The sequence below is a fragment of the Pecten maximus genome, chromosome 8, assembly GCF_902652985.1.
Source record: "Pecten maximus chromosome 8, xPecMax1.1, whole genome shotgun sequence".
NCBI lineage: Eukaryota > Metazoa > Mollusca > Bivalvia > Pectinida > Pectinidae > Pecten > Pecten maximus.
In genome coordinates this window covers 29,290,184-29,306,466 of record NC_047022.1, presented here as the reverse complement: position 1 = coordinate 29,306,466, position 16,283 = coordinate 29,290,184, and the positions used below count along the sequence as shown (strand labels likewise).

At 35.2% G+C, this 16,283-nt stretch overlaps 1 protein-coding gene across 3 annotated transcripts; it reads right to left on the bottom strand.

Moving 5' to 3' along the window:
• Nucleotides 1–133: 133 nt before the first annotated feature.
• LOC117333130 (cytochrome P450 4F3-like) lies at nucleotides 134–15,228 on the bottom strand. Of its 3 annotated transcripts, none has more exons than XM_033892267.1 (13): nucleotides 15,081–15,228; nucleotides 12,529–12,701; nucleotides 11,023–11,224; nucleotides 10,308–10,435; nucleotides 9,640–9,764; nucleotides 6,734–6,796; nucleotides 6,100–6,223; nucleotides 5,109–5,241; nucleotides 4,729–4,852; nucleotides 3,350–3,545; nucleotides 2,955–3,028; nucleotides 1,517–1,582; nucleotides 134–711 (listed from the first exon to the last, which is right to left on the bottom strand). In XM_033892267.1, the coding sequence occupies exons 2-13, from the start codon at nucleotides 12,697–12,699 to the stop codon at nucleotides 603–605; spliced, it is 1,515 nt and encodes a 504-aa protein (XP_033748158.1). In that variant the 5' UTR covers nucleotides 12,700–12,701; nucleotides 15,081–15,228; the 3' UTR covers nucleotides 134–602. The 3 variants fall into 3 exon arrangements, with proteins under 3 accessions (XP_033748158.1, XP_033748156.1, XP_033748159.1); XM_033892265.1 differs by lacking the exon at nucleotides 15,081–15,228 and adding an exon at nucleotides 13,746–13,924; XM_033892268.1 differs by lacking the exon at nucleotides 15,081–15,228 and adding an exon at nucleotides 13,588–13,670.
• Nucleotides 15,229–16,283: the final 1,055 nt, after the last annotated feature.

Sequence of the window (16,283 nt, the reverse complement as noted above, 5' to 3'; positions counted from 1 at the left end):
TGGTCATCGTAACTGACAAATGGCTAAACAGAAGATAACTGTCAAAGTCATTACGGTCAGGAAACTTTAGGGAGTATGACTGAACCCACTATCATTGTACTGATGCCACCAAGAGACACAACATAAACAAAAATAACAACACTCCTAATTTATTTTTAACTAAATCATAGCTGCTAAAGATTAAATTCTCGGCTGAATAGCTGTTGGGAGGAAATGCCAACGACTTATTTTTTGTGATATGGTCCGTTCAAACTTCCGTTTTTCTTGTTCCTCCACAGCGGTTATTTCAGTTGAGCCGTTTTGTTACGTTTTATAAACAGTTATTGGTTAGCTTTATCACAGGGCAAGTCAACATCAATCATGCGTTCTACGACATTTCTGGTACCACATCATCGACATCTACATCAGCATATCTAATTGAAATGATATGATCCTTTAATAATGTTTGAATCAATATTACGCAAAAACCTAATCAAATGCGTACAGAATTAAAACAATATATGCGTTATCACAATCATGAACAAGGAGATCAATATAACTGTCAGCATTTCCGTTGATGCAATCATTCTTTACACCAGCCAACTCGAGTCCTACATAATGTATTAGCTTTGATGACGCTTTTCCAGTTTCACCCATACGCCGCTTTTGGAGCGAAGAACGGCTTCCTTACGCGGAATAGTCTCATGATCAAGATCAGGCAGAATCCTGAATCTGTAATTAAATAGTAAATATTTACAGTTGAATACACAAGTGTATACCAAGGAATTAAGCATTGATGTCATTTTTTTTAGTTTCGTCGGGGTATGAAACAAATTTTGTTTGCAAACTGTATGAATCCGCGTAGCGGATTCTTACAGAAGTTTGCAAACAAAATTTGTTTCATACCCCGATGAAACTAAAAAAAATTGACATCAACGCTTATAATTAATTTTTGAAAATGATGTTCTAATTTAAAACATGTTTTATGTACAATTTTATTGGTTTTAAATGGGATTCTTTTTCTCAAATCAATACGCAACGTCAATTGTCGTATTGTGACGTCACATTTTTCGCGCCATTCTCGGAATTTCTTTCATAGAAGAATGAAAAGAATTTTTCGACCAATGACATTTGAGTATTTACCATGAAAACAAATAAAAATTAATTATTCTCGTTTGATATGCTGATACTTCATTGTCTACAGTATTTGCCAAATAAAGGTGATATGACAAGCTAAATATTTCAATATATCTCTCTACCTACAATGAACTTCAATATAACATCCGCATGTCATACTGCTCTTTTGAAAAGATGTATTTTATAGTACTTAATGAAAGTAATCGTCGAGGGTCTGGTGATTTCATTCAGATTATGATCAACCTATATTTTATCGTTAAAGGTTGCTATGCTAGTCTTTAGTTTTCATTGTGAACCATGATATTAGTATTTTAACTTGCTAGTCCTCCATCACTCTACACCAATCTTGTTTGGTATTTTAACCGAATACGTGTATCATTCTCCAATTTTTTGTACTTACCGTTTAATGATCTTCGAAATAGCCACCTTTAGTTCGGTCATGGCAAAGTTTTGGCCTATGCAGTTTCTGTGGAAAAGAGCAAGAAAATCAGCCATGGGTCCAAAATGTACATTTCAATAATGCAATTAAGTAAAGATATGATTTGAATTTCTTAACTGGTTCTTGATTTTACACCCGATCCTAGAGTATTTTAGCGACAGGGCTGCATCCTTCTTCCCTACAATTTCCCAATTTCCAAGATGGTATTTACCCTCACGGGGAGTGTTTTTGAACTGAAGGTTTATCATTCAAAACTTCCATTCAAGCCTTAATAATGTCCACTTATTCAATATCGTATCTAAAAAGAATCAGTCAGTGCTTTTGTGAAATGTTCCGTTGAACTAGTCACTACGCATAAACACACTTATCAGAAATTTAAATTTGCTCTATTTCTAATACAATAATCTGGTATTACTACATTATAGAAAACTAAGACAATGATCTGGTATTGATGCATAATAGAAAACTAAGACAATGATCTGTGGTGGTATAGATGGTATCAAGCCTGTTCGAGAAATCAAGTTAGATATTTGAAATTTGCGTTCTATTTTAGAAGGATTGTGCAAAAAAAAAGATATACACCTTGAAATAAAAAATTAGTGTAAGATGAATCAAACTGAATATACAGCCGTTTTGTCCTTCTAGGACTGGTCACTAAATGTTTTGCCACAAGGGATAAGAAACTATTAAATGAAGTTATGCAACGATGACGAAACAACAGCTGTTTTATCCTTCTAGGACTGGTCTCTAAATGGTGCACCATAAGGGATTAGTAACTATTAAATGAAGTTATATAAACGATGACGAAACAATAGCTGTTTTGTCCTTGTAGGACTGGTCATTAAATGGTTTGCCATAAGTGATTAGTAACTATCAAATAAAGTTATACAAACGATGACGAAACAATAGCTGTTTTATCCTTCTAGGACTGGTCTCTAAATGGTGCACCACAAGGGATTAGTAACTATTAAATGAAGTTATACAAACCATGACGAAACAACAGCTGTTTTGTCCTTCTAGGACTGGTCATTAAATGGTTCGCCATAAGTGATTAGTAACTATCAAATGAAGTTATACAAACGATGACGAAACAATAGCTGTTTTGTCCTTGTAGGACTGGTCACTAATTGGTTCGCCATAAGGGATTAGTAACTATTAAATGAAGTTATATAAACGATGACGAAACAATAGCTGTTTTGTCCTTGTAGGACTGGTCACTAATTGGTTCGCCATAAGGGATTAGTAACTATTAAATGAAGTTATATAAACGATGACGAAACAATAGCTGTTTTGTCCTTGTAGGACTGGTCACTAATTGGTTCGCCATAAGGGATTAGTAACTATTACAAACGATGACGAAACAACAGTTAATGTTGATCTGACCATCGTTACAGATTACCTAGGACCAGCAGAGAATGGCACAAAACTGTATGGATCTCTATCAGAATCTTCAAATCTGTCAGGCCGAAATGTCTGAAATAAATCCAACATTTAGGCACAAGCGAATAAACAAATTTACGTTTAACCTTCATAAGTAGGACCATTTCAAATTTAATAAATATTTGTCTATTGGTTAGCAGATCCAATTTTAATGAATACCTACAAAATGGACATTGAAGGTTTTTAAGCTCACTACTTGTATCAAGTTGCATATAAATGCATAAAAGTTTAAATGTTTTACTTTAACCAAGAGCATTTTACAATTATCGAAACTGCAAAATCAACGTAAGCACGTGAAATGAAATATAAATGTATCTCATATTTGCATTTAGTTTTGCAAAACAATTAAATTACTTCGGGATCCTTCCATATGTCCTCACGATGGTTGATAGAATCGATGAGGATGTTCACTTCAGTGTTTGCAGGGAGCGTCAATCCATCCACTATATGTTCCTTTGTTGTGATTCTAGCAACCGCACAAGCAGGTGCATACATCCGTAACGATTCCTTCAGAAACAGTGACAATCTGGACATCTCCTGAATATCTGACCTAGAATTAATAAAAATTTACCTGATAATAGCAGCTGTAGTTAACGGGCATTTGCATTTACATATGTAGAATCACTGTTAATATAATTCTTCATTTCTAAGTATTTTACACGTGTAATTTATCAAAAACTTCAATTGTGATTCCAAATCATTGATAAGTTACATTGAATACTTAGAATACAGTCTCGTGGCGAGCGACATAGGTACAGATATATACACATGTTGTTACCTTTTTCGAAAATCTACCAAATTTATTTCAGTCAGAGTTTTATTTTTTCCATTTATTGAGGCTTAAATCTTCCCTGTATTCCAAAATTTGTCCCTAACATCACTAATGTATCCTAGAACCAGCTATGCGTGTGGGATACTGTTTTATATACAATGTACCACTAAATCAAAATCAAAACATGCCAATAACTTCTGTATTTTTAAAGCTGAATCAGTTTACAACTACACATGAACACCGTATAAATATACAGAATCTATCCTTATTCGGCTATTCGGAATATAAATGACGTCATATCAAATAATATTTCGTTGACTTACTACACAAGAGGAAGAATTGCAAAAAAGAAACAGGATTTTTTAACTCAATTGTGTATCGAATACTAGTTCAAGAAAAGAAGAATATGTGAGCCTTAGATGTTCGGACAGACACATTGAATGGAATATGATTCTCGAATCAGGCTCCAATGATGTTTTTATTACAGAAATCAGCCTCTTAACAAGTCAAAGTTGATGATGGAACAAGGTGACCTAAACCAATGAAGCATTTTCTTCATATCCAAAAGCGTGTTTAGAAGCTTAAAATACCTACAATGATGTATGTATTACATATACCAAAGGAGGTGGTGATTGGTGACCCTTTTATATAAGATTTTAGCCTAATATTAATACAAGACATCGTATTGTTATGAATGAGTAATCCCCTGGTCTCAAACGAAGGTGAGAAAAAAAAAAACATCGTTTCTGTGATATCTCTTTTTTAAAAAGTTAAGCATGAAGGTTAAATATCTGTGGTTTATTCAAAATGTTGAACAAAATAAACGGTTGCGTATAAAGTGTGTGACATTTAATTTCATTGGGTTACGCTGTATAAACGATGAAGTTATTCTATTTCGACAACTTTCCAGGGCAACAGAAAAATCGGTCTCATACCGGTTACCTATTATATTAAATCGTACCATTCCACCTGCGGCTTTTCTCCTACTACTCGCTGTACTTCATCGTATAGCTTCTGCTGTTCCTCTGGATGTTTCGAGCATAAATACATTGTCCAGCTGATAGCCGCCGCAGTGGTGTCATGACCTGTATTGGCAAGTAATGAATTAATCGGTATCGTCAAAAAATTTCACTATGATCATTTCATTGTTAATAATACATTGTATATATTGTATAATATTTTCCCACTTCCTGATTGGCTAAACAGTGCCGCGTGACATATTGCTCCTTCGTGCAAAAAGCTAGTCAATACACTTTGATTCTAACTCACTTCTCCTTCCAATATCTTGCAATCAATTATACCACAGAAAAACAAAACGACTCAAACATTTGTATAACTGACCACCGAAGAGGAAGGTGTCGACTTCGTCCCTGATCTCACGGTCGGTCAGTCCTGTATCGTTGTCATCTCGGGCGGTAAGAAGAATGTCAAGGAAATCCAGTCGACCCTTGGTCTTCGTGGATGCATCTACCGCCTTCAAGCAAACGCGATTACATTAACATGTTGGTATATCGATAACAAATGCCATCCCAGTATTTCTTTGATATTTGAAGTGTTTTAAACCATACGAGCAATATACACTCAAAGAACGATTCTATAAAACAGAGCCAGATTACCGAAAAGCACGAAATCCAAAAAAAAGTCTACGGTATTTTTTCTTGTACGCTGAAAAATATGATACACCAGATATAAAATGTGTTTATGTGTATGTACCAGATATTGGATCATCGTGTTAACAACTCAAAATCAATAAACCGAGTGCAATATATGATCAAAATGTATATAAACAAAGAACAAGGACCAGCGCTCTGAAAGGGTAAGCGTGTTTTACGTCATCAATAACACCTACCATATAGATCAAGGTCAAGTTCGGGTAATGCAAAGACCTCAAAATGAGAACTGTGACGGTGGCAACTTCCTTAATATACAAAGGATTTCACATGCCTGATATCCAATAGATCTATATACATGTTCCAGTATGTTGGAAAGGTAATTCTGACATCCATTTAATTCTACTTCTTTGACATCATGTTTGAATACCTCAACATAACGGAACATACCTCTTTCCGTCATTAGGAAGCGGAAAGAATAGTTCTGTATAAAGTCATGTTTTTCTACATAGACACATACGTTCATATTGCGTGTTAAGCACCGGAATCATCCACTACGTCATACAATACGATTATACATATGGTATATAGTTTTGTTGACTTTATCTCCTTAAAATAATTCGCAAGCCAAATAAATAGGTAAATAGTTTGTAAATATTCATTTACCGATACATCTGTTGTGATTCAATGAAAAACTTATACAAGTAATACAAATTACGTACCATGGATTGTCGTCGCTGTTGGATGACCTTTTCATCAAAGTCGTGTACGTATTTTACATGACGGAAAAAGTTCCTTCCATCAGCAGATAGCCGAAAGAATAATTCCGGATAAAGCCATGGTTTTCTGCATAGAAACACAACTTAATATGGCATGTTTTACATCAAATACATAGGGTTACAGTATGACTACGCTAAGTCCAGTTTCTATATAATGGTTCTTAATGAGCTAACAGTATGCATTGATCAATACAGAGCACACATTTACAAGAGACAATTCATTTCCTAGTGTAAATTATTTCTAGATACATGTATATGCCTGTGGATTAGAAATGTTAAGAGTGATCATTTGTCAATGATTTTCATTCTTCAATATGGCACTTCATGAATTAAAATCATAATCAACACACAACGTAAGTCACACACAATACACAATACAGTTGAATGTATCAATATTGTACATTCATATATATTTCATTTCAATATCAACACCAAGTACATGTATCAGGTTTAAGATATGGACCCATACAAATACTTATTCAGAATACTAATACTTAGTAGTCCACCGCGAAAAGATGTTTACTTGGTATACGCTGTTACCAATGTTCAATCATACTATGGGATACTTTATACTTACAACATCCTAGCGCCCGCTAGAGTCACTATGTTCTGGACAGAATCTACATACGGATGCCTCGACCTATGGAAGAGTAGAGGTCAATGTCAATGTATTTATACATTTTATGAATAAAATTAATCCCTTAATAGATCAATTATTCAGTCAATAATAAAAGGCGTATTCTGACCATAACCGCGTGAAATTCGCCATGTGAAATCCACTTCTAAAACAAGAATAACATTAGGGTGTTAAGAAATGTTAGGATAAAAGACAGACACAAACGTTAAGTAAGGATAAAAGACAGATACAAACGTTAAGTAAGGATTAAAGACAGACACAAACGTTAAGTTAGGATTAAAGACAGACACAAACGTTAAGTTAGGATTAAAGACAGACACAAACGTTAAGTTAGGAAAAAAGACAGACACAAACGTTAAGTTAGGATAAAAGACAGACACAAACGTTAAGTTAGGATAAAAGACAGACACAAACGTTAAGTAAGGATAAAAGACAGACACAAACGTTAAGTTAGGATTAAAGACACAAACGTTAAGTTAGGATTAAAGACAGACACAACCGTTAAGTTAGGAAAAAAGACAGACACAAACGTTAAGTTAGGATTAAAGACAGACACAAACGTTAAGTTAGGATTAAAGACACAAACGTTAAGTTAGGATTAAAGACACAAACGTTAAGTTAGGATTAAAGACACAAACGTTAAGTTAGGATTAAAGACAGACACAAACGTTAAGTTAGGATAAAAGACAGACACAAACGTTAAGTAAGGATAAAAGACAGATACAAACGTTAAGTAAGGATAAAAGACAGACACAAACGTTAAGTTAGGATTAAAGACATACACAAACGTTAAGTTAGGATTAAAGACAGACACAAACGTTAGGTTAGGATAAAGGACACAAACGTTAAGTTAGGATAAAAGACAGACACAAACGTTAAGTAAGGATAAAAGACAGATACAAACGTTAAGTTAGGATTAAAGACAGACACAAACGTTAAGTTAGGATTAAAGACAGACACAAACGTTAAGTTAGGAAAAAAGACAGACACAAACGTTAAGTAAGGATAAAAGACAGACACAAACGTTAAGTTAGGATTAAAGACAGACACAAACGTTAAGTTAGGATTAAAGACAGACACAAACGTTAAGTTAGGATTAAAGACAGACACAAACGTTAAGTTAGGAAAAAAGACAGATACAAACGTTAAGTAAGGATTAAAGACAGACACAAACGTTAAGTAAGGATTAAAGACAGACACAAACGTTAAGTAAGGATAAAAGACAGACACAAACGTTAAGTTAGGATTAAAGACAGACACAAACGTTAAGTTAGGATTAAAGACAGACACAAACGTTAAGTTAGGATAAAAGACAGACACAAACGTTAGGTTAGGAGAAAAGACAGACACAAACGTTAAGTTAGGATTAAAGACAGACACAAACGTTAAGTTAGGATAAAAGACAGACACAAACGTTAGGTTAGGAGAAAAGACAGATACAAACGTTAAGTTAGGAGAAAAGACAGACACAAACGTTAGGTTAGGAGAAAAGACAGATACAAACGTTAAGTAAGGATAAAAGACAGACACAACCGTTAAGTTAGGAAAAAAGACAGACACAAACGTTAAGTTAGGAAAAAAGACCGACACAAACGTTAAGTTAGGAAAAAAGACAGACACAAACGTTAGGTTAAGATAAACGACACAAACGTTAGGTTAAGATAAAAGACACAAACGTTAGGTTAAGATAAAAGACAGGCACAAACGTTAAGTAAGGATAAAAGACAGATACAAACGTTAAGTTAGGAAAAAAGACAGACACAAACGTTAGGTTAAGATAAACGACACAAACGTTAGGTTAAGATAAAAGACAGGCACAAACGTTAGGTTCAGATCAAAGACAAAAACGTTCGGTTAAGATAAAGGACACAAACGTTAGGTTAAGATAAAAGACAGGCACAAACGTTAGGTTAAGATAAAAGACACAAACGTTAGGTTAAGATAAAAGACAGGCACAAACGTTAGGTTAAGATAGAAGACACAAACGTCAGGTTAAGATAAAAGACACAAACGTCAAGTTAAGATAAAAGACACAAACGTTAGGTTAAGATAAACGACACAAACGTTAGGTTAAGATAGAAGACACAAACGTTAGGTTAAGATAGAAGACACAAACGTCAGGTTAAGATAAACGACACAAACGTTAAGTTAAGATAGAAGACACAAACGTCAGGTTAAGATAAAAGACACAAACGTTAGGTTAAGATAAACGACACAAACGTTAGATTAAGATAAAAGACACAAACGTTAGGTTGAGATAAAAGACACAAACGTTAAGTTAGGATTAAAGACAGATACAAACGTTAGGCTAGATTAAAAGACGGGCACAAACCTTAGGTTAATAAAAAAGACAGGCACAAACGTTAAGTTAAGATAAAAGTCACAAACGTTGGGTTAAGATAAACGACACAAACGTTAGGTTAGGATTAAAGTTACAAACATTAGGTTAGGATAAAAGACACAAACGTTAGGTTAGGATAAAAGACACAAACGTTAGGTTAAGATAAAGGACACAAACGTTAAGTTAAGATAGAAGACACAAACGTTGGGTTAAGATAGAAGACATGCACAAACGTTAGGTTTGGATAAAAGAAAGACAATATGTATATATAGAGCTGTAATTTTGAATAATATACTCTTCCTTTTCCAATATTCCTCACAATGACAACAACACAAATACTGGATTTGGCAAAACGGGGTCATAGTAATCGACGTTTTGATTTTTTCTCTGTAGTGACAAAGGATGGGTATACTCATTCACAGAACCAAGCAGATGGTAGCATGTTATTATTATCAATTAAAATTTTCGAGATAGAAACGAGGTTATACATCAACTATAAATTTACCCTGCTTCCTGTATATCTTCATCAAATGAAAACGCACATCTCAGTACGGTATCAAGAGTAGCCATGCCCGCAGGTTCACTAACCTCAACACCTTTGCCGTCGCTTGCCGCTTTTTCCATTTTTGTCTTAAATGATAAAGGACATATCTTAGGTGCAAACGAAACCGAATGCTGTTTCAAAATGTATAAAAGGAGGGCAAAATGTGAATATATACGCAGGGCTACTTTTGGAATAGTTCAATCGGAACATGACCATGTGCTCCGGAGAGTAAGCGTCTTATGCCTCGTGGATGGTACCCGGCATGCGAATCTAGGTCAAATCCGCATAAAGTAACGTCATCAAAATAAGAACCAGAATGGTGACACGGAACCACCAGACAAATAAACCAGCATATCATACTGTATCTCGTACTGAGATTCTGAATTATGTGCGTATTGCTATTCTTGAAAAACTCAAATACCATAATCTTTCATGAGACTGCTTTTGTTGTTAAACCTCGGGTCACCTCGCGGTGTTGTAGTATGTAAAATAATACCTGATTAATGATGATACGTGTAGAACCTAATATATATATATATATATATATATATACATTCCCCTATATTCGCATCATTAATTTATATAATTTTCTGTTAAGTTTATGGGGTTGCCATGCACACCAGACTTACCAAAAACTTATCAAATACTTTGTTGAAAGTGACGACATATGGCTTGAGGACATTCAAATGGAAGGCTGGGTTTAAAAGACGTCGATTTCTGTCCCAATGTCTGCCAGAGCTAACCAATAAACCGTTTCCTATCATGTTAAACGTAAAGTGCCTATTTAACGTCATGCATAATTTTCATGAATTGTACAGAGTGTATCATCAGTGACTTGCGCAATTGACATTTATCGAAATATCCAATGTTCACAGCTAAATTGCAAAAGACCCAATGGCAATGGATATACATTATTGTATATATATCTCAACGACTTTACTGAAAGTAAGACTCTTCAGCTGATAGGCAATGAACAAATAAGTATACACATAATAACACATAATACTACTAAATCAAGCCCCGGTTGAGGCACATAAAACATAAGGAATAGATACATGAATGATTATAATATGTTTAATGGGCCTAATGTATGCTTTTATATTTCAAGTATGTCAAATACGTGTACATGATGTACCTAACACTTCCTGCTGATAGCTAATACTTTCTGCTGTAAATTGTTTTGAAAATGTACATTATAAGCATATTTTTGGCGTCAACAACACAGCCTTCTGTATGTTTTGGTTACCAATACAGATACAATTGCCATGTGCTTCGGGTGGTAAAACTACTCCTACCAATACGTATCGGCACATCTTAAACCATCATTCACCCTGCAGCACTCACCTAGCCAAGGCAGAAATGCAAAGTAACCACCTCCGGTCTGCACGGGTTTGGGTTCAGCTGTCTTCAGAATAACCTTAGCGGTCTCAGGATGGCATAAGGAAAATATAGGGTAGAAAAACATTATCCAGAATCCGGATATCTTCTTCCCGGTATCCTGGATACCTTTGTCCACAAGGCGTAAGTACTCCGTAAAATCTGGCATCTATATAAAAAATGTCACACTTTAGTAAGAGATTCGTGTTAGTAAACATTTTAACTCAACGTGAAATATTTGTAGCAGAGATATGGAGAGAAAAAAAAGAAAGCACAAAAAACTGATTTTGTTTATTAATCTGTAATAATGCAAAAGTATAAATAGCATCGGTTACCATTGTTGTTACTTGATATCATCATATTGATAGAACTATATAATTTAATATGGACATTAAAACAATATCTAACGTCATATATCTGATGAAAACCTTCCGAGACTCTTGAAAAGCTAATTATTTATCTGCCGAATGAAGGAGTTTTGAGAAGGTAGGTCTTGGCATGATGACGGTTTCATTGCCATACCATTTTATCTGTTACTATCATTTTTATTTTTACATTTTCATACGTGAAATATCAGTAATTATCAACTTGGTCAAAATTATATCAGAAATGCGTGTATATCATGACAGTGATGATATATAAAATCTTATATCATTTGGCCAATCAAAACGGTGTTTTCCAGATATCCAGACTTCACTGAAGTACGGGTAGAATAAGTGGCTCTCTTGATACATTTCTGCCATATCCATTGCAGGTTTTGATGAAATACTCACAGGAACAAAATGCACACGGAAGCGTAATTGGCCTGTTTCGGTGTCACCATGTAATGGGCAGGAAGAGGTGTCATGTCAAGGTGCCTGCTAAATGACATCGGGTCCCATTTTCATTCATATTCATCAGTTAACGTAAGACAATTCCATGACTTAAGATTTTGCATAGGAAGGCAATACAGATTTGAAGAAAGATTCATTAAATAAGTATCCTGAGATCTAATAATGCTTTCCTATGGGAACAATAAGTTAAGCCATCTCCTTAACTAATGAACGCGGATGGAACCTGGGTCTGGTGCAGGTGTCCGTATAATTGACCGGGAGAGATGTCATGCCAATGCGTCTGTTTCTAGATGGCATCTCAATAAAATAGCATTACAAAGCTGTCTTTACGTTGGTCCCATCCAATAAGGCCCCGTCAGGAAATAACATTTTAGTGATGTATGATTGCACAGGCAATATTCCTTCACGTGAAATTCACATGAAATCACGTGAATTTCACGTGAAATTCACATGATTTTTTTCATGTGAATTTTTTGCATGTGAATTTCACGTAAAAAAAAATAATGTGAATTTCATGTGAAAAAATATTCACGTGAAATTCATGTGAAATTCACGTGAAAAAAATCCACGTGAATATTGCCTGTGTACAACATCTACAATGTATGTGTCATCCACCCAGGTTTTTACTTATATTACCTACCAGATGAAGATGTCCAAAGATCGGGTGACGCTTTCCAATCGACAAAACTTGCCTAGATGAAAATAGAGCGCTATTCGTCCGATGCGTTCTGACTATAGCACTGCCTTTCCACAACAGAAATATGAGCAGTATAGTGCAAAGTATCAGCATAGAGAGGTCCATTGTGATCATTACTGAAACATAAAACTGTTCATTTAAGGTTTATGTTATATCACTATGATGCTTCACCTATTCTTTTTTTTTTCTCGTTACAAGCAAACAAATAAAAAACAAAAACAAAAACAAAACAAAAAAAACAAAAAAACTCGTAGTTCTGATTTAGGCTACATTTAAAATAAGTGATGAAATCTGATTCAAATAATACGAAAATTAGCATAGATAATTAACACAGATATGGCCCAGTAACTGTTTAGCGTGTTTACAAAGAATAATTCAATTTAGAATGTCTTTTATAAAAAAGAAACCTCTTCTATGATCCAAATAACCTCATTCAGCGAGAAGTAGGTTGGGCCAATCATCAATCCAATTTTTTTTTTTTTTTTTTTTTTTTACATATTATTAGTTTTTTATTATATTAATATTGTTCTCTAAACTAAACGCCTTAATATCGGGAGCTCCGTAAAGGAAATGGTGGCAATTAGTACATTGATATACATGTAACAGCACGGATTAGTCAAAGGAATTACATTACGAGACTTAAAAAAAAATATTCTAGATACATATTGGTCTCTGTCGTTGACGCGTCCCCCCTCCGCGCACCCCTGACACACTGAAAACATTGATTTGTAGAAAATGTACATCGGTTATTAGCTACACACATATGTACGCTAGAATATAGACCGCGGATTGATAACGTTAAAGTGTGAACTATGAAAGCGATCGTTGTATTGCTATGTATATACAGGTACATGTGTGCTACATGTACATGTGTATACGTACTAACAGGTTAATGTATATGTACATATAAATGTATTTGTGAACTGTACGAGTGAGGGCACATATTCCTAATAAAAAATCCCAATCCTACTGTTTACACATGTAATTCATATATTTTCATACGGTATTGTTGGGTCGAAAAGTCGTGTGAAGGCCAGTTGAAGAGGGGAATATCTTCCTTGGATTCAACCTACCTCCGTTAACACACGTCCTCAATATATTCTCGTCTCGGTCGCATGTGATTCGCACATATGTAAACACATACACATGCAAATACGTACCTTTCAAGCGTCAATAGCAGAGACGATATTTGAGCTCGTCGTAACGATTTCCCTGTAGCTAGCTGGCGTACTACTGTTTTATCCAGATATTTTATAATCTATTCACTAGTGTTATATCTGCACAACAACGAGTAATTGTCCCATGATATCACGAGATTCTGCTATTTTGTCTATTTTTAGATATTACCAGCCGGTAAACAGCTGACCCCGACAAAAAATATAAATTAAAAGTCAACAGACGGATTTTATCAGACAGGAACCAAGTAATATTACTTGTGGTAAACCACATCTATCTAAGACCACACGAAGCTTGATTAAGTAAACACCAGTATTCACCAAATGGATATACGTTATGTGGAAAATATAATTTGTATATGCTTTCAATGAGATATCAAAATCAATGAAAAATAATCGCTATTTATTATTTATTATTTGGTGGCATGGTTTGAGTAATTTATAAGGAATCCTGATAACGGATTGTTGGCATCCTTATATTCCGGATGTCCTTTAATCCGATAGTCTGAAGGCCAAATAGTCCCGACAGTCCGAATATAGGTACATATTAATACATGTTACATAATATTGTTAATAAATTAACATCACTCCTTAATTCGACCAATCGCAACAACAAAATGCCCTGATTACTGGCCATCATCATCAAAATGTGAGTTAAAGGAACGAAAGCTCTGAGTATAGAGATTATATTTGTATACAATGCTTATTTGGAGGCACGGTTTTTTTGGTTTTTTTCAGAAAGCGATAAAATTGCGTTGACAAATGGCGCCGGCTAGGTATGACCTCTGAGCAAGCAGTCCACAACACATTGAAAGCACAGGGGCTTGATACGTTCCTATAACTTAAAATGATAAATGAACCCCAGAGTTCGATCCCTAGATAAGTTTTTTTTATTATTGACTCAGTGATCTGAACCCCTGTTGGAAGCCTGCAGTACATGTTTTAGGGAAGCCTTATCCGTAGGCATATATCCGTATTCGACACGCATCGGGCACTGGTATTCGTTGTTGAAGAATATAATAATGATAATTAAGACACTGTTTTCTGATGTTTTACTTGTTAAATAAATAACAAAAAGAGAAAAACAATAAGGAAAATACCATTATTAGTACAAGAATAGCCCGATAACCGTGCATTCTGCTGTATGCATTGCATAACCCACCATGTACGTGACAAAGTGCATGTATACATGTACCCCGCGTACGTTTGCTATGTTAACCTGACAGATCCATTGTACGAGGTTAAAGATACACTTTCTATATTATAATAAACAACATTTACAATACAAACGTTCATGGTAAATTAACAAATATTACGTACCGGACGCTGGTTCACGTTGACCTCGCTTCAAATATGTTTCCTGGGTACTTTGTACGGTGACACGAAAAGGAAGTATGCGTATGCAGCGTAATAGATAAACTTCGTGATTGTGAAATACATGTAGTATCGGGAATAGGTATCGGGTATGGTGGCTAATTTCTACCGTATCGCATTGCCGCATAGGCGCCCCTCCAAGCTAAGAGCGACAGTACGCAACTCAGCAAAAGTACTCCACCAATGCGACATGGCGACCATATTCTAAGTCGCAGTGTCGCTCTTCGCATGGCGCGTTGTCGCGTTGTCGCGACAGTGCGACACGGCGGAAATTAGCCACCTTACTCGGGCGTCGCAAAAAGATGTTTAATGTTACAAATATTATAATACATCATTATATAACATCTGGATGTTCTGTGAGACCGGACGAGGCAGTCCAGTGACGGGAGGAAGTATATTCTTGATAACTTACTTACTACTTGTCATTAAGCTCTTCTGTTAGGCTTGGGAGTCTCTCTGTGCCATTTTGGATTAGATTGAATTGTTTGCGTTGATATTATCTCCGTAAAGCAGTGATCAGGAAGAAAAACCAAGCGGAGAATAGCAACAAACGTCCAAGGGTAATCCTTTCAAACTCTATTTTTGTCACCAGACACTGAACCTCTTTCAAAATTTATGAAAAAAAATCAAATGCGCTTGTGTTCATTCTAATTCATTGTCGGAGTATATCTCTCTAGTCATTATCAACGCCCCAATTCTGATATGTTATAACGAATTTGTACCATAAGACTAGCATGGGTCAAGCCATTGTCTAACATATGAACACGTGACTTAAGGGGATACGACAAGGAGATCGCAGATCGCAAGGAAATAATGAACCGATTGCATGCTAATATCCACACAGTTACTAACCCTGACAAGCTGTAGTAAAAACTTTGACCTGACGTACAATTGTTTTTCCTCGGGCAATACAATAAATATGCCTCTTCTGAAACCATGGTGGCAATTGTCCTTTACCTGTTCAGGTCTTCCATACCACTTTAACACGCATCCACGTAGACAGCGGTCAAAATTTTAGTAATTGAAATATCCTTTTCAATAACAAATACATTTTGAGTACACGTATGTAAATATTATGTTGAGCTTTATAAACATATTTAAGCAGTAATTACATTATGTGAAACATCGCAATGTGCAGTCACATGTATT